This window comes from Physella acuta, unplaced genomic scaffold (genome assembly GCF_028476545.2).
Source record: "Physella acuta isolate Inbredline_101_S28 unplaced genomic scaffold, ASM2847654v3 ptg001287l, whole genome shotgun sequence".
Taxonomy (NCBI): Eukaryota; Metazoa; Mollusca; class Gastropoda; family Physidae; genus Physella; species Physella acuta.
Genome location: NW_026732802.1, coordinates 11,477 through 36,964, shown reverse-complemented (window position 1 = coordinate 36,964; position 25,488 = coordinate 11,477). Strand labels below are relative to the sequence as shown.

The 25,488-nt window shown below is 32.1% G+C and overlaps 3 protein-coding genes across 11 annotated transcripts in view; 1 reads left to right on the top strand and 2 right to left on the bottom strand.

Moving 5' to 3' along the window:
- Positions 1-2,559, bottom strand: part of LOC131958061 (rho guanine nucleotide exchange factor 17) — a 43,350-nt gene extending 40,791 nt beyond the window's left edge. For 2 of the 5 annotated variants that reach the window (XM_059322955.1, XM_059322960.1), the window contains exon 1: positions 2,184-2,559. The gene's annotated coding sequence lies outside the window, so the exon portion shown is untranslated. Of the gene's footprint in view, positions 1-1,817; positions 1,940-2,183 lie in introns of those variants that run through there. The other 3 variants (XM_059322956.1, XM_059322958.1, XM_059322959.1) reach the window with 3 other exon arrangements.
- Positions 2,560-6,691: 4,132 nt separating this feature from the next.
- On the bottom strand, positions 6,692-19,636 carry LOC131958056 (syntaxin-binding protein 4). Of its 3 annotated transcripts, XM_059322949.1 has the most exons (19): positions 19,392-19,636; positions 18,904-19,016; positions 17,851-17,945; positions 17,588-17,655; positions 17,312-17,407; positions 16,493-16,562; positions 16,282-16,356; positions 15,995-16,083; positions 15,544-15,587; positions 14,986-15,040; positions 14,517-14,746; positions 14,247-14,343; positions 13,360-13,445; positions 12,900-13,043; positions 12,626-12,787; positions 12,129-12,283; positions 11,701-11,819; positions 11,449-11,506; positions 6,692-11,120 (listed from the first exon to the last, which is right to left on the bottom strand). In XM_059322949.1, exons 3-19 carry the CDS (start codon positions 17,913-17,915, stop codon positions 10,838-10,840), a joined length of 1,896 nt encoding a protein of 631 aa, XP_059178932.1. In that variant the 5' UTR covers positions 17,916-17,945; positions 18,904-19,016; positions 19,392-19,636; the 3' UTR covers positions 6,692-10,837. The 3 variants fall into 3 exon arrangements, with proteins under 3 accessions (XP_059178932.1, XP_059178931.1, XP_059178933.1); XM_059322948.1 differs by having other exon boundaries at positions 18,904-19,636; XM_059322950.1 differs by lacking the exons at positions 18,904-19,016; positions 19,392-19,636 and having other exon boundaries at positions 17,851-18,014.
- Positions 16,310-25,240, top strand: LOC131958058 (ubiquitin-like protein 3). Of its 3 annotated transcripts, XM_059322953.1 has the most exons (7): positions 19,737-19,797; positions 20,285-20,550; positions 22,714-22,760; positions 24,058-24,166; positions 24,350-24,436; positions 24,562-24,639; positions 24,870-25,240. In XM_059322953.1, exons 3-7 carry the CDS (start codon positions 22,731-22,733, stop codon positions 24,929-24,931), a joined length of 366 nt encoding a protein of 121 aa, XP_059178936.1. In that variant the 5' UTR covers positions 19,737-19,797; positions 20,285-20,550; positions 22,714-22,730; the 3' UTR covers positions 24,932-25,240. The 3 variants fall into 3 exon arrangements, with proteins under 3 accessions (XP_059178937.1, XP_059178935.1, XP_059178936.1); XM_059322954.1 differs by lacking the exons at positions 19,737-19,797; positions 20,285-20,550 and adding an exon at positions 16,310-16,385; XM_059322952.1 differs by having other exon boundaries at positions 19,720-20,550.
- The last annotated feature ends 248 nt before the right edge of the window (positions 25,241-25,488 follow it).

Below are 25,488 nucleotides of genomic sequence, written 5' to 3'. Positions count from 1 at the left end.
GATTTTAAATAAATAATAATAAAGTGCGATAATTCAATAAACTAATTTATAGAATTTGTTTAAATCAATTATGATTTGTTAGAAAAGCCCCAATTATTTCCTCTAAAAAAATATTACAGGGCATCTTTTGTGAGAAAAAAGGGTTTTTTTTGCACTTCACCCCCATAGTTGATGGTAAGTACAGCTAAAAACAATAGTCTTCATGTACTTCAACCCTCATTTCTACAAATATAGCAGGTTTCCCAATTAACGTATTATTAATAAAATAATGGCTGATAAGAATCACTGGTTAGTATTAAACTGTGAATGGTGGATTTCTGTTGTTGGCCTTTGCTCCATAGGGACCATCCATATATAACATCATGCTTTTTTTTGACAATTTTGACCTCCCCCTCCCTTCTGTCACACATTGTCACAAAAAGCCAGACCCCCCCCCCCCCCCATTAAAATTACATCACACGTCAGCCTACAACCCCCCTCAAAAGTGCAGTTGAATTTTTCTTAAAATACGATATTTTTCAAAAAACCTTGTCTGAACCCTGTCAACATGGAGTATTTTAATCAATTCCTATTACAATTTATTAAAACAGTTTTCTAAAATGCAAAATAACGGCTAAAATTCGTTTTCTAATTACTTTTTAGCGCAATTTCCATACGGACAATTGCGATAATTTATAATGCAAAAGTGTGACATCACACCAACTGAACCTCCCCACACACCATAACAAAGTTACGGACACACTTCCTCCCTATGAGTGTGATGTCATTTATGGACAACCCCATACAGAGAAATACAGAATATTCTTAAAATATGATAACTGATAATACCTGCTCAACAATTAACATAATGCAATATTTATTAAAATATTTATTAAAATTACAGACATGTTAAATAACGTAAACACTGACAATTTTGCCAATGCCAAAAAATTTCAGTAATTTGTTCATTTCAACTCTCCACTTCCTTACATAAAAAATTAATAAAATAAAACATCCCTTACTAGACCTTCTGTAGCTCAGTGGCTTTTGCAGGAAATTGACATGTGGAAAGGGGTGGTAAAATTCAGGTTATATATATGTCGATTTCAAAAGGGTACTTTACTTTTTATATATTTTCCTATAAAAAAAGTGTTACTAGGTATATAATATCAGACGACTGCAGAATGATTTACATAAACTTACAGTGTCCTAACAATATATAGATATGATACAGTATAACTGATATGCATGATTATTTTTTATCATTAATTGATTAGTTGGAAGACTGTCAACTGTATATTAAAAATGATTAGGCCTAATTTATAATTCGTATGTATTAAGTATTAATTCTATGTACATTTAAAAAAAGATAAATATTGAATAATGTGAGATATTAATTATTATTAACACTAAAAATTAAAGTAGATTATAACTATACCATTAGAGATTAGATCTTTAAACTATTCCCTATTTATGAGCCAATATTTTCATCAACAACAACAATCACAATGTATAGGGCCTATAATATCACAATCTATATGAAATAAAATGCCTTGCCTAGGCATTCCTAATAAAGTTTAGTTAGGCCTAACTAATAAATTATCTTTTTACTGTTTTAATGTTGTCTTACATTGTTAAAAATACTGATGCTAAATCAGATGTGTTAATCTATATTATTTTAATGTTTTAATTAATTTGGTTTCAAATATATTTGGCTTGTATTGTGTTGGGATCTAAGTTTTTGCTAGGCTGGACTTAATTTCTGTTTGAGAAAGTTTCGCCAAAATAAATTCATATTCGTTTTCTAAATCTTAAAATAAATGACAAAAACAACTAACAATATCATCGTTAAAAAATCAAATTGAAGAGTGAGCATGCAACTCTATCTTGTATTGCTCTGTATTTAAAAAAAAAAATCTAACTGCACATCAATAATAAGCAGCAACAAAAAAGGAAGTGTGCAAGAAATTCTAAAGTTAGGCTAGCCATCCATGATAACAACAGTCGAATAAAATTCATTGATTATAAAGTTTACAAAACTTTTCTTTATGCCTGTTAGGACATTAAAAGTTAGTTAACAAATGCTCTTCGAATAAAAATGCAAAACAAAGAATATATCTAATAAACGACTGAAAATAACAACATGTAAACTTAGTAAAAACAATATTCCTATTTTCTTTGCTCTATTTGCTAACCGAACTCACCTCTAAGTATAATATTCCCACTCCGCCATGTTGAAATTAGCTGCCCTCGCACTGGATTCAGCGAATGGCGCCGCTGCGATCGTTGGCTGTCTGCAACAGCAAGCAACAGCGGTTCTGGTTTGGGATCACAAAACTAAACACAATACTTATCACCTGTCACACGGCTTCTCAGGCTCTCACCTTTCCCAGTGACGACTTGGAGGCTGACATCAAAGGGGGCCGCGAGGGACGTAACTCGGCGACATGGTCAAAGTCATTATTAGCCTCTTTTTCCAGTGTAATTCTGTTTGGCAGCTAGTCACACCTTGAAACCTAACATTCTTCAAGATGGGTCAACGCCAGGATCTATTTTTGGCAGAAATTCCACGGATGGCTTAGGTAGAGTGGGGAAGAAGAAGGCGCACGAGCAACGAGCACAACAAGTAAAGGGGTGCACGTTCTGGCATCGGCCAGCCAATCGCACCAGCCGTCTTAGCTCGCGCTTCTCCGCTTATCTTGTCCCTTCGCCAATAAAACTATCTAGATTTCCGCCTTGCCCAACAAAAATATTTTTTCCTAACTTATATCCTCTCCTATACGTCTTGTGATAAGTTTTTTTTTTTTTAAATAGACATCTTGCGCCGTGTTATATTTGGAAAAAAACAAAATAATCCCAAAATAGCTCAATGTGAAACAATTATAAATTTATTCAAATTCTAAATGTATATCCGTACCCCTAAACCACTCCGCCTAGGCTACAGGTGTGAAAGGAATTTGGGGATGTAAAGGTTGGCATTGGCAATAACTTTAGATGAGCAAGGAAGGGTTAATTTAGAGGGCACGTGCACGCTCTATTCATGAATGAATCCTGTAAGAACTTATCAATGAAACAGAATGCATAGGAGGCGTTTGTGTGCGCTGGGTAGCTTTCGGCTTTTAATTTTTGTTAAAGTTGCACCGCGTCGTTTTAGAAATTATTATATTTACTTATGTCGAAAACAACAGTAGAAATAAAAAAAACCTCTATAGAAATATAAACCTGGAGTAATTTTCGAGAAAAAAAAAGGAATCGCGTAATGTTTTGTTACGAAATCATCCCTTGATGGCGTAGTGTCACATGGGCGATAAGCTTTAATTTATATTTTACGCCTATATTCGCATGTGTTTCCTTAAAGTTAAAAAAAAAAAAAGGCATGCATGTGTAGAAACACCAGTAGGGGGTCGTCCATAAATGACGTCACTCTCGAAGGGGGAGGGGGTCCGCAATTTTGTGACGGTGTGTGATGAGGGGGAGGGGGGAGGTTTAGATGGTGCGACGTCACACTTTTGCATTATAAAAAAGCAATGTTAAAAACTAATTTAAGACGTTATTTCGCGTTTTAGAAAACTGTTTTTAATAAATTGCAATAGGAATTGATTAAAATTAAAATACTCTATATTGACAGAGTTAGACAAGATTTTGGAAAAATATCGATGTTTTAAGAAAAATCCAACTGCAATTTTGAGGGGGGTTGTAGGCTGAGGTGTGACGTCAATTTAGGGGTGGGGGTCTGGCTTTTTGTGACGATGTGTGACGGAGGGGAAAGGGGAGGTAAAAATCGTCAAAAAAAGCGTGACGTTATTTATTAATAACCCCTATGGGGCTGTTTACAAGTAAAAATAAATTTTAAAAATTAGTTAAGATGTCACATTGAAACGCGAACACTTTGTAAAATTTGTAAATAATTCATAGTAAGTGAAATGATTGCTTATCTAAGCTACATTAAGCTACAAGTTTTCTTTACTTTCAATATTTCTTCAACTTTATTGTAAACTTTATTGAACTACCGGCTACTCTATAATAATAATAATACTTAGACAGTTGTTCTGGCAGCAGGCGAGGGGGGGGGGGGGGCGGAGTTTGATAAATAAATTCAAGTTGTTTTTAAAGTAGGCTTTCGTTAGAAGAGTGCCTGGCTCGTTTTCCACATCTTTAGTGGGTTCAACTTTAACTGCTGCAGCTGCAGAACGCTGACTGTCCCCCCCCCCCCCCTTTGTGTGTCTCGTATCCTGTGATTAAAATGCTTTTTTAAAATGTTTTTAGTCTGAATCTTACTCTAAGTGAATTCAGTCTGTAGCTCGGGCTACTACAGGCGTCAACAAGACGACCGCAGAATTTGCTCAAACTACACTGTAAACACTTCGAAATCCCAAGTGTTTGCAGGTCCGTTTACTCCCTGGTTCAATGGTGTAGGCTAGATGGAGGGGGGTGGGGCGCCCAGAGCTGCCCCATGTAGACGCCAAAAGAGGTAGAAATTATATTTTAAAAAAAATCTAATTTAGAGCTGCATTACCAAGTTAAACATTTTCGTTGTTCACAAATTAGATACATAGCTAACATTAGTTGTTTTTTAAATATATAAAATGCATATATTATAGTATGATATAGATCTTAGGCGTATTTATTTGCGTATTAATCTTTGTATCACTGGGAGTGTGGTTTTTAACTGTTCTTTTTCTCTCTACAGGTATCTTTAGAGTTCCTCCATTCATCTCTTCGGGGGGGGGGGGGGGGAATCCGCCGACCCGAAGAAAGTCTACCGTCCCCCGAACGAAATGGAATTTATATAGAAAATACTTTTATCAGTGTCCGCCCCACCCCCCCCCCCCACGGAAAATTTAGTCGTCCCCCCCCCCCCCCCCCCCCCCCGGAGAAAAAAGTCTGGAAGAAACACTGGTTCTATCGTCACCTGGTTCATTTAAACTACAGCAGAAACGAATATTTTTGCATCGATAGTTTCAAATGGCAGCAAATTTTTATTTTGTTTGATGTAGTATAGCCCAACAAAGTCATGTGCATGTTACAATGTTGAAAGTTCACAATTATTACAGCAATTTATTTTTTACCTAAACCAGTGTCATAACTTTGAAAAATCCATTCACGGGGAAGCAGAGGCGTAGCGATGGGGGGGGGGGGGGGCGCAGGGGTACATATGTCCCCGGGCGCCGACCTTAGGGGGCACCAAAATGAGTTGTAAAAACAAATTAAAATGTCATTTTAGCTGAATTTTGCATTATAAATAGTTTAAGGGGGTGGGGGGTGCAAATCGAAAGTTTGAAAGCGGGGGGGGGGGGGGGGGTGCAAATCGAAAGTTTGAGGGGTGTGTGCATATTGAAAATTTGTTCCCGAGGGGGCGCTAAATTGAAAGTTTGTCCCCGGGCGCCGGGAAGGGTCGCTACGCCTCTGCGGGGAAGCATCCAACATACAGAGGTATAGCAACCCATACCGACGCCTGGGGCAAACTATCAATGTTGCGCCCCCACCTCATTCAAACTTTATTCGGGCGATCCCCCCCCCCCACCCGCCATCCCTTAGCTACGCCTCTGGCCTACTAACATTCAATTGAAATATAATTCATTTCCATAACTCAGAATTATTTAAAAATACGACCAACATTTGGTTAGAGGAAAAAAAAAAGAAGAACAAGCCTAGGCCGTCCATAAATGACATCACACTCGTAGGGGGAGGGGTCCCGTAATTTTGTGACGGTGTGTGATAAGGGGGAGGGAGGTTCAGGTGTTGTGACGTCACGTTTTTGTATTATAAAAGCAATGTTAGAAAACTAGCTTTAGCAGTTATTTCGCATTTTAGAAAACTGTTTTAATAAATTGTAATAGGAATTGTTTAAAATACTCTATGTTGACAAAAGTCATACACGATTTTGGAAAAATATCGTATTTTAAGAGGGGGGGGGGTATAGCTTTTAGTGACGATGTGTGACGGAGGGGAAAGGGGGGGGGGGAGGTACAAATCGTCAAAAAAGCATGACGTCATTTATGGATGACCCCTATTTCTAAATAAAAACGCGTGTATATGAAGTATTGGGGGTAAAGGATAGTTTCCTTCAGTAACACAGTGCCTCATGGGTTGTCAATTATAGATGATTCGCGCCTAAACGTTGCTGCAAAGAAATAATACCACCACCAATACACTTAGTAACAAAAATCCAGACGCACCGCCCAAATTATCGTCACAAAAACTCAGACCCACCGTCCACACTGACATCACAAAAATTTTGCAACACCGCCCAAATTGAGGTCACAAAATTCATTAAGTTCTGCCCTCGTCCATTATTAAAGATTTTCAAAAAAGTAGTTCCCTTTCAAACCTGACGGCCTATGGGAGAAGTGAAGTAAATTTCATCAGTTTCTAAGACATTCGTTTATGAAGAGATAGTGCGGTTAACACTATGGCCAGGTACCACCAGAGCTGAGTGGGCTCAGGGGGGACTTGAACCCGGATTCAAACTCAAGACTCCGGTTAGCAGTTGAATGCTCTACAATTCGACCACACGCTCCCATAAAGAAAGGAAGAATTAAAGTACATTCATAATGTTTAAGCAACACAATTTCTCAGCCATATTCCCAAGCACCTGGCTAAAGTTTAAATCTCACTTCCCTGGGTGTTTGACCTGATGAATTTACACAAACAGAAAGTCATTAAAAACATTAAAAAATAAAAAAAATAAACTATTGTTTTTTTTGTCCAATTAATTGTATTCAGTAACATTATTATACATTCTGTAATATATTGCTTGTAATATATTCATACAATATTTAGTCATTTGTTACAGTTGGAAAAAAAGTCTGTTATTTATCATGTCATTACAAATTGGCAGCTAGGGAAAATTGTAAGAATTTTGTAATTAAAAACATTTTTGTAACATAGTAAACCAAAAGAAAAGTAATGTTTAATTCAGTTTTAACCAACTTAATTCAGTAATATATTTTTTCATTTGACAGATTATTTAGATGTAGCTTTAAGTTTCAAATTAAAAAGATCTGTTTTAATAAATTTTTACTACTCAACTGCTTCTAATTAAAATATGTAGCATAGATGTCAAACAATTTTTGTAATATCTCAATATATTGTAGGTATAAAAATGCATAAAAGTCAGCATTAGAATGGACTAAGAATGGAAAAGAGTATAGGCCATTGGTAGGGCTAGGTGACAAAATTAAAAATAGAAATCACTGGATTATCTGATAAATTAACTAAAGCGTGCAATTGCCTATTTTGAATTTGAACTGACACATTACTGAAAGATAATAAAAAAAATAGCTGACAAATTATTAGTTTTTTTTTAATGTTAAAAATTAACTACTTATTGCACTGATTACAGTTTAAATCTTAAATCACGGATTGCACATTATAATTAGTATATAAGACGATATATTTTTCTGTCATGATAAGGCAGATCAGCTAAAATTAATATAATGCTAGTTTTGCTGAAGGCAAGACTAAGACAGCAAGATCTACATTTAGGTATGGAGTTATTGTGATGAGTGTTACTACCAGTTGCACAGCAAAGGCAGTCAGGCTGGTGTTAGCCATGCACCACAATAAGAAAAAAAAATGGCATCAACTTAGTTTTAAAAAATTAGTCTGGCACACAAAGCAGAAAGTCAAATTGCACATTTAGTGCATAAAAAATACTACAATTTTCTATCCAATGCATTAAAAAAACTGCTTGTGGCTTATTTTATTAAAAAAATGATTTTATACAAAACTCATTAAAAACACATTGTGCATAAAATTTTGTGTGTGGAGTAACATTAACATCCCGTTCTTAGAACCTTACTACTCATTTCAAAATGGTTTTTTAGATTAGGCGACAGACTATTTTTTTTATGTGGGGGAGGGGGGAGGAATAAACAGTAGTCTCTCACCAAGAAGCAAATACCCTAGCGTCACCACTGGCTAATACTAAGAAATGACAAAGTGCCTAATGCTCCAAAATAATTTCCGACTACAAATTAGAAAAACTGTGTCATCTCTAATCCAAAGTTAGCAACTTAATGCATATTTATTACGCTCAACAAAGTGTTTAAAATTCAAAGGGAAAAAAAAAACAATGGCTATAATAATGGAGGGAGCTGTCACAACAAAATGTTATTCAGGGGTTCATACCACCAGGGTCATTGTATTAGTAAGTTGTACACATGAGCATCTGAATTAGAAAAAACAAAGTGCTCTTGCAGCACAGAAATATCATGATGGTAGATCAACATGGAACAGATGGGACTAAGAAGATATCTAGCACTTACATAACAAGTTGATGTTAAAGTGTAATTTTTAGAAGAACATTACTGTGTAATAGTATAAAAACATGTTCACAATACAAAAAAACGTGTGTTCATCTTACATCACTATTCCAGTCTAAATCACAAAAAATACTAATAAAACTAATACTCATGATTTACAAAAAATAAATAAAAAATAAATTTGTGCTCAGATCTAATATTATCAAGAGCAACACCGAAGATACACACAGAAATAAGATTATATATATTTTTTTAAAGCTACTTGAACTGCTAAACCCTGAAGAAGGGTGAGAGATACTAAAAATCCCAAGGTAACTAACTCTAAACTAATATTCTTTTTACTACAATATCATCAATATTGAAAGAAAGAGCATTTCAATTTAACTAGTAGAGAAATTCATTGACTAATGTAAAAAAAATGTCAACACATTAAAGAGCAAATAATAATCACAATGTTTTTTTAAAAAAAATTAGTGGAGATATTAAAAATAAAAAATACATAGTACCTTATTTTAAGTAATAATATTTTCATGCTTTATAGAATAATAAAGTCATGTTTTATTTACAAAATTTTTTTAAATTTTACAAGTTAATAAAAAAATGTGTTTAAAATTAACCTTTGTAAAGGTGGAAGATTATGGTTTTTATAATTTAATTTATAAATGCAGCTGTAAAAATGCTATGTACATAATTTGAAATCCAAGTGACGCACAACTTACATGAATTGTGGAAGCTTAGTTTTAGATTACCTTAACAACCAAATTGGTATTACCATAATTTAATAAATGAAATTGTCCCAGAAAATTAGAAAAATGGGCTGAGCTACATGAACTAACGAAATTAATATCTTGTAAGTGACTAGAGATAATCACAGATGATTAGTTCATACTTTTTGATAAGTAATGTTTTACCAAAAACAAACTCAAATACACTTAATGAAAAATATTTTACAAAAAAAAACAACTAAGAAATGTCTAATAATGGATTATGATTGCTGAGTCATCCAGAAAGTATAATGAATTGTACATAAATACTGAATATATATGCTGTTGGTTAAATCGTGTTTTAAAATAAAAATGTATTGATTTGAGCAAAAAAAAAAAAAGAGGCCAAAATATGCAGTGCAACAACACATACGTTGTTTTGAAAACACAACTAGTAATGGCAATACAAGTTACTTCAAAGTTTAAGCAACAGGTCCATTACTTTTTTATACACATAAAATATATCGCTAGACATGCACACTAACTACAGCAATTATTTTGATTTTAAACAGAAAAATTAATTTAAAAAAATGTTCAAAATGCAAAGAAACATAATATTGTTGTATAGTTAACCCGACTTGTGTATAAGTGTTGATGCCGAATTTTTATAGTAAACATATTTAGTCAATGCTAAAAATAGAGAAACTTTTCTTTCAGATAGTAAAGTAAAAACAAAAGGGAATTTATGTTAAATTACAGAAAATGTATAATGGCCAACTAAAGATGCCACTCTAATCACAACTTTAAACATAAAAATGGGACCAAAAATATAAACGATGCAAGGTTTATTGAAGTGGATTGATCACAAAATTTTAATGATTGATGAATTTGATGTACAAAAAGGAAAGTAGGTTTGACATACCTTGCAGTCATAGTGTAAATAATATAATGAGTCTAAACTATATTTGAAATTTTTTTAACTTAGGGTGAGATGTAAAAAAATCTTTTGGTATATTGCCTTATAAATAAAGAAGTAAAAATGCACAACAGAGATACAGAAAAATTAAGTTACAATGATTACAAAAATACATGATATAAATATTGCAGATGTTATAGGGGCTAGTTGTTCAGATAAATTTGTAAATTACAGAAATGTCTATTTATAAAACATAAAAGGCACAACCTGATTAAAGATCATTTTGTGGTATCACAATATATGCAGGGATCAAGAGATTTTTCTTTATGTTTTAAAAATATTTTTTTAAATATATAAACATTTTCTGTAGAATTGAATTGTAAATTTTCATCTTATGCTTTTGGACTCAACTTATATAAATTTTCTTGGTCATATTGGCTTGTATTAATTGATGAAAGTAACATAATTGTTGGTGATATTGTTAATTCACAGGACTATTACTTCAAAGATCTTTACAAAAAATTGCGTAAATAGAGAGTATATAGATTTCATGACTATAGTAGAAAAATATATATTTACAAATGATAAACAGAACAAGTAATAAACTGCAGTGTTGCATGCAAAAAATTTACCTAAGGCACAAAACAGGCCAGGTATAAATATTGCATTTGTTCAACAATCTGTTACAAAAAAAAACTTTGAGTGACATTAATCTCTTTTAACTGAACATAAGTTTAGAATGTTATCAACCATTTTGGCTACCATAAGTTACTGAAGAAGTAACAAAGTGCCAGTTATGAGAGCGTTGTAAACCCTCTAAAAATAAATTCTACCCACTCAGTAAAAGTAGGTACTACCCCCTCCCTTAAAAAAAACAACCCTTTTCATGTAATAAATGCTTTGTTTATTACTTACAAACCACCACCCCCCAACGTTAATCTAATCAAATGACTATTTATAAGATTGCAGATTCAGGTGGCAACTTGTGCTGGCCGAACATGCTCATGTTTGCCAGTTGGGGGAAGTGAGCTACCTTTACCAGTGTTAGTTTTGGTGCCTTGAGATGGCAGGACATGGTTCTGTACAGACTGGTGGTTAGGGGCACCTTTGACTGGATCTGGTGGTGCTGGATGATGCTTCTGGACTTTCTGATAAGCTGGACCCTGGCTATTTGGGAGAGCTTGGACTTTGGCGGATGTCTGGTGTTCCATGCAGGACACAGGGTGCGTCCAGGTGGTTGTTTGATTTAGGTGGCTGGAATTATACATTAATCTGTTATACTGATTGATATGAAAACATTTAACTGCAGTTATACAGCTGAAAAATATTCTTGATAAAGTTTTAATACAATAAAAAGATCAAATGATTAAAAGTTTAAATCAAATTACATTAAGTACTAACTCATTTCTAGATGATCTACAATTAAAACACTTAATTTTCAAAATTTGATTTTTATTTATTTTTTGAAAGATTTATTGAATAAAACTCACTGCCAATCAAACAGCTGAATCTAATGCACTTTGAATTTTTTTTAAGATTAAACAAAAAAAAATACAAGTTGACTAAATAAAATGTTACTTACTTTATGTAATATTTGACTCCCTCTGCTGTGTAGGCTTCTTCCCAACCAAATGGTAGAGCTGATTAAATAATTTTAATTGATTAACCAATTAAGTGTGTTTTTTGTTTCAAAATATTTGATATAAAGTATTGTGTTTTAAAATTTTAAAAATATACATGAATATAAAAAGGTTTCAAAATTAAATTAACATTCAATTAAATAAATGTTAGTATCGTTTTGAATTTTGTCAGTATGAATGCCTTAAAAACTTACGGATTGTTTCCATGAGTGACCTGACAACTTTAATGACCTCTCTCCCCTCAGTGGATAACTTCTGTAACTGTTCCTTTTTGCTGACTTTGCCTCCATTGCCACCATCTGCACCCTGTGTTCTAAAAGATACAGAAAAATTAATTTATCAAAAGGTAGGTTCTTTTAATTAACATATCTTCCTAAACTGGATTAAAATCCAATGAAGCACAGATTTTAGAAACATAATTTTTTTTTAAATTTTGGGGTCAAAGGTCAGTTTTTTTTGTTTCTATTAACTGTACTTATTGTATTATGGGTTTGTCTGTCAAGTTTAATGTTAAGCTACTTTTACTTTCCCCAAAAGGCCTATCAAATGAGCAGCCACTTAAACATGAGATTTCACTACTAAAGTAAAGAGCAAAATAGAAATAAGAAGCTAAAAACTATACCTTGATGTGTTATCTATAGATCCAAAGATGTCAAGTGAATGCTCTACAAATCCCATCAGTTTCTCAGTGGCCACTTCATAAGTTTTTTTCCCGGATTCAGCTTTCTTCAGCTGGCACACAAGAACTGCCAATCTTTTCTGCATGTTGACACCATCCTGAAGATAAAAAAGAAGTAAAGCTACAGTCGCCTTTACTTTTCCCAACTTACTCATCAGAGATGGGTGGACTCAGAGTCCAGACCATGAACCGAACTCAAAACTTATGGGTTAGTAGCCAAATGCTACATGCCCTCCAACATAAAGATACATTTCAGCTTATGTTGAAATGTTTGTAATGTTACTTTGAAGGTTCATAAAATATTTATTTCTGTAAATGTATCCTATACAAAATAATATATCGATTCAGCTGTTTTTGAGTTTGAGCTAAGTTTTTTTTAAAATGTCTAAGCACAACTGAATTTCAAAAGTTCAGTACTACAGCAATACTTTTGGACTTACTGATTTAGACATTTGCAGTCTGAGTTGTGCTACTTCATTTTCCAACATTGTTACCACTTCCTCATAATCTCTTTCTGTTTGTTGTGCCTTGGTCTGGGCCTGCTCTGCCAAGTGCAGTTTACTTTTGAGTGATCTCCCTTCTTCTATAGAGGCTTGTGCTTGCTACAACAAAAAAACAGAACAAGTACATACATAAATCATAACAACAAACTATTTAAAAATTTCCCTCAACAAACATGTTTAATTACTACACAATTAAGCTCATAACACATACCTTCCTAATTAACAACAACTGTTCCTCTGCATTTTGACTGACCAAGTTTCTATTTTTAAGCTCTTCTTTTAGCGCAGCAACTTCTGCTTTTAACTGATCTCTTTCACTAATGACACTTGCATAATCCTCAGGTGTATGTATACTCTATAATGTAAGCCAAGTTTTATAACAATTAGGTTTCCATTAAATCATGAGTGAAAAGTAATATGTTTATATATTCATATATATATATATATATATATATATATATATATATATATATATATATATATATATATATATATATTTATATATTTATATATATATAAGATATACAAAGCAATCAAGCCACACACAATTAATGTTTTATCTTTTGACATATTTTTTAAATAACTATAAACAGTCACAAAGTAGATTTGGATACAATGAGTCCTTAACTTATTAACTATGAATGCTACTTCCAAAAGAAATCAACACTTACTTTAGCATTCAGTGTGTGTAAAGTTGTTTGCCCTTTCATAAGTTCCAGATCATTTTCATAAACAGATCTTGCAACCTCAACAAAGTCTAGATGAAAACAAATTTTAACATTAGTAGTTAAGCATTTCAAGAAATGAGATAGCATGCAGCAAAATTTTATTTTTACAACTGATACATGATATGATTATACCTGCAAAAAAAATCAATTACCTATACCAATAGGGTATTGCATGGAAGTTTAAATATAATTTTTGTTTCTGGAGACCAACAATTGATAGCACAGAACATTTTTATTTTATGTAAAGAATGTTATTTTTTTACAGCTACACAGCTAGGCTCTATTTTTATGTAACATTTGTTTCTCTTCTTGTTGACATACACTGTTGTCTCTTTTAAGCTATTATTTTTCTGAGTTTTTCTTCAATCTCAGGAATTTATTTCATGATTTTTTTGGTAGCAGCATTTAATTTTCTACTTTCTAAACATTGTTACGGGACAGCCCAATGATGATTTTATATGCAATGGATTCTGCAATTCCTACTCTATCTTCAACTACCTTATTCATGGAAAGTGTAGGACAGATTCTATACATTGATTGTTTATAATCCAATCAGAATCGGTGTAGAATTTGCAAGGTAAAACTAATTAAATAGGTATACATTATTGAAATGTCCATAAAATAAGTGGGTTTTTTTTTCAGTGGACATCATGTCAAGAGACACCCAAACATAATGCTGATAGTTATTTTCACAAGAATGTAAAGTTAAAATAAGCTTCATGGGTGAGTATGTTGTAACAATATCTATAAATATTCTATCAACGGATAAATATAAATAACCTGTAGATGCAGCTTGTAAATATTATTTTCAGACATAAAAATCTACATACCTTCAAAGCGCACCATCCCTGAATGATCAATATTCAGCTGTTGATGTAGCAGTGACTGAGAGGATGGAGTTACTTGTAAGCCCAGATTTGTTAATGCCTGAAATAAGGTAATATAACAGTTCTAAGGTTACAAAGCATTATTGTAAAACAGGAAGCAGCTAAAAATCTAGGATGTCAGTAAGATAAGAAACAAATTTTATTATTAAATATACTACACACTATATTATTTAACAAAGCATACATTTACATAAACAAGTAATCACAACTTACTGCTTCCAACTGAGTAATATGCATCTTTAGACCTGGGTCTTGGGACAATTTCTTGGAAAGTAGAGAGTCTAGATGATCTGATGGTGTGGCTTTAACTTTTAAAGCAGAGACGCCATTGCTTTGTGTGAGGAGAGAGAAAGGGGGGTTTGAAGAGTCCCCCATGTGATTGGCTAATTCGCTGGCGCAGCTAGATGTTGGACTGAGATGACCATTGGGGTCACCATTTGCACCTGATATATATTTTTAAAAGTTTATTTTAGTCTCTATAAAATGATAGACAGCTTATAATCATTACACATACAATATCTTAGAGTATATCTTTTCATTGGTAAAGAAAGGCCAAAAGCAAATTATTTATTCTTTATTTAAGTGTTAAAGTAATCTAAAATGATAGCAGATTTTTTTTAAAGATAGGAACATAAGGTGTCATTGTTAAGTTAATAAGAATAAGATTTTAAAATTTTATTACCTGAATATATAAAATCACTCTGATCTTCAGAGGTATCTAAGTATAAGGGGTTGCTCTGTAAAAAAGGGAAGAAATGTTTTAATATATTTTTACCCACAAGATGATTACTTTGAAATAGTTTAAAATCACTAAGAAAATTATATCTTGGCATTAGCATGGAAACCAGGATGTGAATGACATTCATAAAATAATATATACACTAAACATTGTAGCCCCACTGGCTAAATATACACCTTTATACAACTACATTATGGGGTGGCTTGGGTCATGCTAACTGCTAACTTGTAAGCCATGTATTTGGTTCAAAGACTCAAATATGTAGGATAAGCACTCAGCTCTGATGAATACCTGAATCAAGCCCATGAGAATAAACTATGCTTGCTAAAGAGATGAAAACATGAAAACACGTTTCTAAGCCCAGCTAAAAAAAAAACAGGTGAACTCATCATAAGTGTGATGGTACTTTCAATTCTGAACTGATTATCAATTACAAATAAAACGCATTTAAAAATTAACATAAGACCTAAAATGAACATGTGAGAAGTAAACAACCAATACCTTCAATTGTCCTCCAGTCTTTACTCTAAACTCTGAATCAGAGTCTGGAAATTTCCAAACAAATTTAAAACATTATATCTTAACATTACAGACACACTGAAGTGGAAAGAGAAATAAAAAATAATGTTGACAACTGTAAAGGATATTTTTTAAATATATCTCTTTATTAATAGTTTCTTCAAATGTAAGGAGTTCACACATGCCAATGCTGTCTCAGTCTGGTGTCACAGAAAATAAAATTTCACCAACACCTAAGCCTTTCTTAAAATTATCTTGGTGTTAATAACTATTTACATCATCTAAAAAACTAACAAAGCAAATGTAGTAGTAAATGAGAACCGTTTTTAAATTTTGTATAGATCTACTAAATAACCATTTATATCTAGCACCTATGAAACAGCTAGGAACAAAAACCTACATGCTGCCTAGACAATTATTATAAACTTCTCACCTAGTATAGGCATGCCATAAGTTTGATCCCCCACTGTGTATGGGCTAGTAATAGGCCCAAATCTGTTCAAGTATTCTGAAAACTTCTGCCTGTAACAGAGTACATACCATTTTCAAAAACTTCTAAAGCAACTTTTCAAGTCATCTTACATTATTCAAGTGCTATAAAATGTTTTTTTAAAATTCAATGACACACTGGCTTTTATTGTTGAGGCTGGCCAGCTGTGACTGGATCAATAGTGAATATGATGTACAGTAGCCATTGTAAGGGCAAGCGTGTAAACACACCTTGACTCTGCATCTCTTGTGATTACCATTTCTACATGGTTAGAGGCTGATGCTTGGCGCAGCATAGACACAGCTCTACATAAAAAAAACAGTACATAAATAAGGTATGTATAAATAAGTTAATAATAAATCATTTTAAAAATATTAATATGCACAAAGAATATTGGTAAACTTTTGTTTAACATGAAAAAGTTGGATCACCAATGCAAACCTTTCATATGATACATTTTGCATCAGTTGTCCATTTACTTCCAAAATTTGGTCTCCATCATGTATTTCCCCTAAATGCAAAATAAAATATTGTCAGTCTGTACCCTCTAGTTTCAGAAAAACTATGTTTGAAAACAGAGTAATAAAAACTACATTAGACAGTTTTGTTTACTAGCATAGTAGTATGATATTGTTATTGAAATGGTGTTTTTTCTTTCTTTTTTGTTGAATTTACATAATTTATTTTGTATTTACACTACACAAAGTGACTGATGGCAAACTCTATTGTAACAGAAAAACATGAATGGTATATTTTTAAAAAAGTACAGCTCATATGAAGCTTATTTATAGTGTGCCAATAAATAAACATTTTACTAACTAAACTTTCTGCCACCACTGGTCAGTTATTTATTAAAATATCATAGATCTTGATTTCATATTTTTTAACCTGTTTAGCAAACCTAAATCAACAAAATTTACAATTTCAATGAGAATGATTAAGTACTCATTCTACTGGCCTAATGTCCATGACTTTTACTGTACTAGATGCACGAATAACATTAAAATTTACATTTTATCCCTCTAAAATAATCACTTGTAGTTCTGCATAAATAATTGAATTTTCCATTTCAAATACCCCCATATAGACTATTAACACTCAGAATGAACCTATATATATATATATATATATATATATATATATATATATATATATATATATATATATATATATATATATACATTTTAAAAAAAACCCAATATTTTAGGGGGGAAATTCACCGGGTGTTTTTTAAATAATATTTAAAAAACAACAAGTTACCTGTAGATTCTGCAAGACCACCAGGCAGCACCCTTTTTACAAAAATTCCATAATCCTCCTGTCCATCAGTACTGCAACCACCACAAATTTTTAAACCTGGATAATTTCACACATTATCATAAATACTGGGGTATACAATAGCATTCTTTCTGGTGGAAACTTAACAAAACTTATTTGACATGTTCATGAGTTAGGAAAACATAGATCTAGAAGCATGTAGCAATTCAAGAACCGAAGAAGAAATACTTAATTCACCAGGTGGGCCTACACACTCACCTAAACCTTTGGTTGTGTGATCAAATATAATTAAATCTGCCTCCCTTCCTTCATTCTTGCCATTTGAGCTTGATAAATAAAAATACTTTTAATTAACATAAACAAATCAGCCTACTTTCAAAATGTTTTTTGCTTAAATATATAAATATAACATGATTTTTAAAAAAAAATCACTAGATAATGTAGTTGTTTAACTCAATTTTAAATAAAGAGAAAAGATAAAGTAGTTTATTAGGCATACTCAAAAATAAAAATAAATATACCTAGAACTGTTTACTGGGTTATCCTTCATGGATTGTGACTCTGTTACGGTCAATGTAACTGACATCCCTCCAAAAGTTCTTTCCTGCCAGTATTCCTGGGTGGGTTGGGATTAGGACTGATTTAGGATCATATTTAATTTCATAGCTTGGGTAATGGTACCCTTGCTTTAGGCCTTCCCCCCCATCTAGGTGTTTTTTCTTTTTTTTTGTTGACTGACAACAGTTACACTTAACTTTTTTTTGAGGGGGGGGGGGGGTATTTTAAAAACTATATTATAGCAGTAGGATAAGGTTTAGAGTACTTTTCCATTCAACAAATTTTGTTTTAGTCCAACACAAGGCTAAATTTTTTTAGAATCTTGCTAACTTGCAAAAGTAGCTAAGACTAGTGAGTAGAGTAAGCTCATACAAAGTTATTGGCCTTAGGACTAGGTTAGTAGGCCCTATTATATAGTAATACTAACTAAGTATATAGTATAGTATAGATAATAGATCTAGTATATTCAATATTATTAATATTCATTATACTTTTAGGGGGAATTTTTATACTGGTGTCCGATAATGGAATCTTCTTTAAAAAAGGGGTGTTAGGTTACTAGTACTAGTAGTTAACTAAATACACACATTGCTGGCTAATGTCAATGCTAACCCTGTCCCTAACCCCAACCCAATACTACTAACTTAAGTACGAATAGCCGTAGCCTTATTAAAATTAAAAAAGGGTTAGGGACAGGGTTAGCATTGACATTCATTAGATTCATTTAGATTTTAATTTAGAATACATTAGTGATTAGAAATGATTAGCCAGTTATCATGTAACCTAACACTTAACACTACACCCCTTTTTTTAAAAGAAGATTCCATTATCAGACACCGGTGTAAACATTCTCCCCTTATCCTTAATAATTTAACTAGATCTAGAATCTAGATACAGATAGAGATCTAATCTAGATTTCTAGATCTAGATTCTAGATCTACTAACTACTAGCCTTGGCCTGTCTATCTCGTACATCTGATCTACTGGATCTTATTAATTTTCGATAAATTGCTTACTTTAATGAAACTCTAGCATTACAGATGATTTTGTGGTAAAATCACGATATAGCGTCGGAAATTATTGGGTAATGTTCGTTGAGTTTCGGTAACATTCGTTACTGTAAACCATACTTTATTTGACCGGTGAAAGAAAAATAAAGTCAAGTGCATTAAATTAATGTTTTAACTTAATTTAATGTTTAACTGACAAAAAATTAGCAACACTTAGTAAATCTAAATATTATTAATAAAGTCGAGTGTAGTAATTAATGGTTTTTTTTTAAGAAACAGATAAAATCTGCAGAAGATTTGCGACAACCAGCTCTAGATCTAGTTCTGTTAGTAAATAAGACGATTAGGCTAGATTAACTAAAGTTAAAAGTAGTAAGAATAACTAGAATAATGTTTAGTAGCAGCAATAATTAGCACTTACACTTAAAATAGTTAGAAATACAAAATAATTAGGAAAACAGTATTTAAAATGCAACTAAAATCAATCCTTGCACATTTTTAAACATTATGTACTAAAAATAATATGGCGGCAAATAAATGATGGTTTACAGTATTTCCGGTGGTTTCCGGAACGGCTCGACAGACTACGCCATGGTTTTACTGTTTTTTTACTGCTGTACAGTTCCGGAATAATAACCGACGCTATATCGTGATTTTACCGATTTTGTTTAAGAAGCTACTATTTATTAAGATATAGACTAGTCTAGATCTAGAAGCTGGATTCTAGAACCACTCCACTGGCATTGATTTTCTGACTGCTTTAGCTTCTGTTAAAAGTAATAGGTTGCGTTTTGTTGACGGAAGTATTATGACGTCACTTCAACTTTCCCAGAATTCTTTACTCGATCCGCCATTAGAGATAACATTGGAAGGATCCGAAACGAACTAAGTTTTGGCCTGGTATTGTTGGCCTCCTTTTTATTTATGAACAAATGACGATTCTCTTGATATTTGCATAACCGTTTTGAGACAGTTTATTATTTCTCCAGACTCTACCCTTTAGTTGAAAAGTATTAGCAGCTTGAAGTACCGTAAGGAAGGGTAGACTAAGTGAACTAAACAGATCTTTTCTTAAAACAGCAGAAAGTGACGGTCTACCCGGGGTCTACGGCTGAGCTTCTAGGTCTCTGATAGTTAAATCCTAATTGAATTACTGTACCAAATAAATAGACAAGAGGCTAGACTACTATATTATACATTTGCTAATCGTGTGAGACTGAGTTACGAAAGGTGGTTCAGTGGTTAGGGTTAGGTTTTTAAGAAAGACCCTTGGTTTTGGACCTGTCACATTTTTCTGCAGCACAAGAAGTTGGTCTATTATTAATCAAGTGCACTAACAACATAACAATAATTGCTAATTGCATTGTATATCTTACTTTGAGTCCAGCTGAAAATAAATCAGTCACAGGTCTAGATTCTAGATCTACCTGTTTTGTCATTTGTGTGAGTTAAAAGGCTAAAGGAAAAAGCAACTTTGTTAAAGTTTCAAAAACTCAAACTCCCTACAACTGCAAGTTCAAAATACTGTTTTTGCAAGTGCTGCCTGGTTCAGGTGTAATCTGAACATCAGTAAAGTATAAAACCAATCAAGTAACTACAAGATCAAGAGCAGTTGGAAATAGGCCATATTTTAACTTCCTTCACTCATTCTAGGTATGCTTTTAATATTAAGATGTTATTATGGCAGGAACCTTTGAACTTTAAAGCTATCCACTATCTTATAGATAGGCCTATATTATTTTAGAATCTACACCCTGTTAGTGATTACTTATAGTCTGCTGAATAGTAACTCAATATAGGCCTAATTAATTTCTTACACTACGGATAGAAAAATGTGTCTGTCTAAATATCACCCCTAAAAGTAAACAACCTAATATTTTCAAGATGGTAGTCTATAAAATTGTTTTTATTATGTACAATTTATCACTATGAAAGTACTTTACTTCGGCTAATTGCATTTAATATAAAATAGGGCCTATGTAAGAAAAAATATTTAATCCATTTGGTAGTTTCTGTTATTAGGCTTAGACTCAGCCAAGTGATATTAATATTTATACTATGTCGTTATTGCATGTAGGCCTCGAAATATCCTAAATATCCTAACTGTAGCATATGAATATGAGACATACTGTTGAGTAAATGTTGGGCTCATATGACATTATTGAATCTATATGATAAGAGGTAGGTCATTCCGCTACATATGTTTTGTGATTAAGCTATCTCTTGTTATGAATTTTGAAGCAGCAAACATTAGGTTCCTTTTTGATGCTATTCCTGGTCTAAAACATTATCCTGAAAGAAGTGCCATTTGTTTCTGAGGTATCTGTTTCTGGCTCAACACCAGAATATCAGAATTATAATAATTAAGTTCAGAAAATGTTTTGGATTCCATAGATGAAACAGGATGTAAAAAAACTCAAATAAACCAAGTTCGTCAAATAAGCAATTAAGTAACTTAGTAAGATAATTGCATAAAGTGATTATAAGGACTAGACTAACCCGCCCCTCCTTTGCCCCTCCATGTAGCAATTGTGGCTCTTGTGACCTCACTATGACCCCAAGTAAATGTTTGGTACTGCTTGTCTGGAGAAAAAAAAAATGACGTCACAGCCAATCTCAAATTATTAAAATAAAACCTCAGTTACACTTGTTAAATTTTAAGTTTTTAATAAGGTAAACATTAAATTGCAATCTTCGTTGTTATTTTAGAGTAACATAAACTTCTTTTATTTAGATTACATTAGTTACATTAAACATTAATTAGTTCACTAAAGGTATTAGACTGCTTTAATTTTGATAAAACATTGAGTTTTTGTCCAAAAGTTTTTTTCATGGTCTGGTCACATCCCTGATTTTAAAGAGAAGTAATTAGGCAAAAACCAAAATTTAAATGTTTTATTTAGGTAAAATATATCCCATTATTTTTTTTGTTCAGTTCTTTACTATTTACTATCACACTCTCTTTTTCACTTCACAGCTGCTTCAAGATCTTTGTAAATGTAAAGTGTCTTTGCTCTGTCCATTTGTTTTATAAGTCTTCATAAAATTAAATCAATTACTTTGGTTGAATTTAAAACAGTTTTAATGCTAAAATAAAAGCTGTGACTTGGGGTTTTTTTTGTGCTATTTTTTGTGAACTAAGCTATAAGGAAGTTGCAAGACATGTACTGTGTCTTCTCAGTGTAATTTTAGCTTTATAAGTTGGTCTAGTTTGGGAATTTATTATCCTATGATAAGAATTTATTACTAGTGTGCTACACTACACAGGATTTTTATGCCCTTATATGTGTATTTTTTGCCAAGCTGATTGATACCTACATAAAAAAGTACATTAAGCCCATAACCTAGAAAAATAGAATCAAAAGTTCTAAATATTCAGGGCCTTTTCAGAAGATAATTAAACTACGTGTAATTTTTAAAATTTTTTTAAGTTACTTAGGAAAAAATGTAAATCAACTTTTACAAATTCAAGTTGTTATTTTTAATGTATATTGTATTTTTAGTCCAGTTTTATATCCAGATTATTCAGATTCCCAAATGTTACTTTTAATATGTATCTTCAGGTGTATCTATTTTCATGTTTTATGATCATGTGAATAACCTGCAGTACATTGCCTAATACATAATAATAACCCAGTGCTAATATTTACCTTTAAAGTTACACAACACAGTTGATTCTGATGGGAGTCACATTTACAGATTGTAGTTTAGTAAAATGTATTAGCTTACATTAAAGTATAACAGATAGCGCTTTCTTAACGAATTCATTATTTTGTGCTTTGTAAAATATAAATATAATTAAAATTCTATCCACAGTTTTATAGTAAAAAAAGATGGGAACAAGGCACATTCCCAGTGACAAGGTGTGTATCCAATGTTTATACAGCTTATATTAATAAATACAGGTTTATATTTTACACTGGCTATCGTTATATATACAGTTTACTCCAAAATAATAATTTATGCTAGACTTAAAACGGAAAAAAAAAGTAAATCAGATTGCATTCACATTAGTTGAAATATATATATATCTTGCATCTTTTATTACTTTCATTTACTTCTTACATTGAAATAAGTGACAAAACTTGATTTATACACACATTACATGTGCATCCTTTCAACACTAAGATTTACATAGCTAAATCCTAAGAGTAGTGTACTTAATCAAAATCACTTTTATACATTAGACTTTAAAGAATAAATAGTAAGTTATAATGGGATATTAGGCTAGTTATGGTTTTATTTTGAAAAATAATTTGTTTACCTAATTTGACTTCCTTCTTCTCTTACAATTACTGTGATCTAAATCAAAGTAGAAAAAAAAGCAATCAATCAATTGTTAATTCATTTTAATTACTCCTAGAAGCCCTAAATTTAAACTAAACTACAGTGAATAAAAATTTCATTAATTTTTTTGTTGTGCCATGTCTGTTACTCCCTAGATAAATGAATACTAAAGAAGTGTTTTTCCCTTTTCTTTCACCATCACCACCGTTAAACTGGTTTTATTGATTTTTTTCAAGAGAATATAGTCAGCCACTGTGGTTTTAGAGATAAAGTGACAGTTCTGTGTTAGAGGAGAATGATTTGTTTTACATAATGTGATCTCATTCTGTTCAGAGCCTGCTTTAAAAACCAAGTTTTTAATGTTTTTAGTTTTTCCTTTTTTAAATAGTTTTTCTGACAAAAAAAGTTGTCCCCTTTAAAAACATTTCAATAATATCAAATGATAGGATTTCTTTGATGTTCTCCCTTCTATCCCCTTTCTATCCCCTCAAACAATTTGACTTGTGATGGTTATATCTATGTAATGTCCTTGCAGATAACCATAATAATGTGATTTTGAGATTGTAATTTTAATACATATAATGTAAATTTAGTATTACTAAGTATTAGCCTTATTTGTACCTTTGAAAAAAGTGTATTTAAAATAAATTTTGTTCCTCCATTATTTTACTATTCTGCTGATTAAAAAACATTTTGATGCTTAATTTTCCAGATATGATTGAGGTTTTTTTTTTTTGATTTACCTGAAGGATTAAATACTTTGTAAACAGCAATCAGAGGATAGTTGGAAATACTAATTATTTTCACAGTCTTTTGAATTGTTATACCAGACCTCTGTTAATTTGAGCTTTAATCGTGTGTATTTCTGCTTAGATAAACCTGAAGCTCATTCTTGTCAGTGGAAAAACCCATGAGTTTCTATTTTCACCATCGGATTCCGCTGCAGATATTGCAGAGCATGTGTATAATCATTGGCCGGAAGGTATTTCCTAATGAGTTTGTTTGCTCAGTATTTTACATAAAATTTTAATGTCGTTTTATGAAATTTCTAATAATTACCTTTTAATTATTCTGTCATTTTCACTCTAAGCCCGGCATGAGATAATTTATATAACCTTTTTTTATTGGTTTGATTTGTATATTAATCAAGTTTTCTAACCTTCAGATTGGTCAGAAGAACCCATGCCAGCAACAAATATATTGCGGCTCATTTATCAAGGAAGATTTCTGCATGGAAATGTAACTTTAACAGGTGGAGAATAATGTTTTTAATTAGGAAGATAGTTTTTAAAGTTTTTAATAGTAAAAATAAAAAAATATATAGTTTTAATAAGTTAAAAGATTAATATATGTTATTTCTATTTATCCCTTTCTTAGCTCTTCAGCTCCCTACAGGTAAAACAACTGTGATGCATCTTGTAGCGAGAGAGAATCTCCCAGAACCAAATAATCAAGGTAAAACTATTTCACTTGTAACAACAGTCTTACAGTTTTTGACATGTATGCAAGTAGCGTAATAAGATTTAACAAATTTTTACAAAAAATTTTTTAGTTTAAAAAATAGAATAACTAAATACAAACGTTTGATGCAGTCATGATGTGTTGTGACTAAAATTATTAAAGATGCATTAAGATGTTTATTAACATTTTCAGCTCAAATAAATGAATGTAATGTTTTATTTCAGGCCAGCTAAAGAAAGACAAAAGTGGCGAGTCAGGCTGTAGTAATTGTTGTGTCATACTTTAGTACAACACAGCCCAGACACAAACAAGTTAATTTTTTTGTCAGTTTATTTATCTCATCAAATGTAAACTTTTCATTGCAAATTAACTCTTAAATCTGCAAGATCAGTAATCAGGTCACATTGACGAAGGAGTGACATACACAAAAATTATAGTTGCTGATCAAGGCACCAATCTCTTTCATGTTGTTCCCAGTAGTCTGTTACTTACTTTAACTCTGCACTCTGGTGTAGATAATGACAGTGGGAGTATTGCAACACTGGCAGTGTTTCCTCTGACCTAGTATCTGCTAAAACAGAACCAAAATACGTCGTCAAGAAACCAAAAAAACCAAGATTCTTATCATAAAAAGCAAGTCAATGAAATAATTTACAATAGTTTTGTCATTTTGAAAATATGAGTTATTGTTAAAGCACCATACCTTCAATTAAAAAAAAAGTTTACAATGTACTAAAATGGACAGTTGCAGCAAAATAAATTGTGCTGATTTGTTGCTGTAGGTCTATATAATTTAAGTAATTATATTAAATAACATACAGAAATAAGCATTTATGAGAAAAA

Excerpts from the sequence above, each read along its gene's own strand:
- LOC131958056 (XM_059322948.1), bottom strand. The coding sequence starts at position 17,915 with ATGTCAGTTACATTGACCGTAACAGAGTCACAATCCATGAAGGATAAC. Across the intron at positions 16,563-17,311 it reads TGGTCTTGCAGAATCTACAG|GGGAAATACATGATGGAGAC; the intron begins GTAACTTGTTGT and ends TTTTGCATTTAG. Across the intron at positions 13,044-13,359 it reads TACACACACTGAATGCTAAA|AGTATACATACACCTGAGGA; the intron begins GTAAGTGTTGAT and ends CTTACATTATAG.
- LOC131958058 (XM_059322954.1), top strand. The coding sequence starts at position 22,731 with ATGGGAACAAGGCACATTCCCAGTGACAAG. Across the intron at positions 24,167-24,349 it reads GTATAATCATTGGCCGGAAG|ATTGGTCAGAAGAACCCATG; the intron begins GTATTTCCTAAT and ends TCTAACCTTCAG. Across the intron at positions 24,640-24,869 it reads CCCAGAACCAAATAATCAAG|GCCAGCTAAAGAAAGACAAA; the intron begins GTAAAACTATTT and ends GTTTTATTTCAG.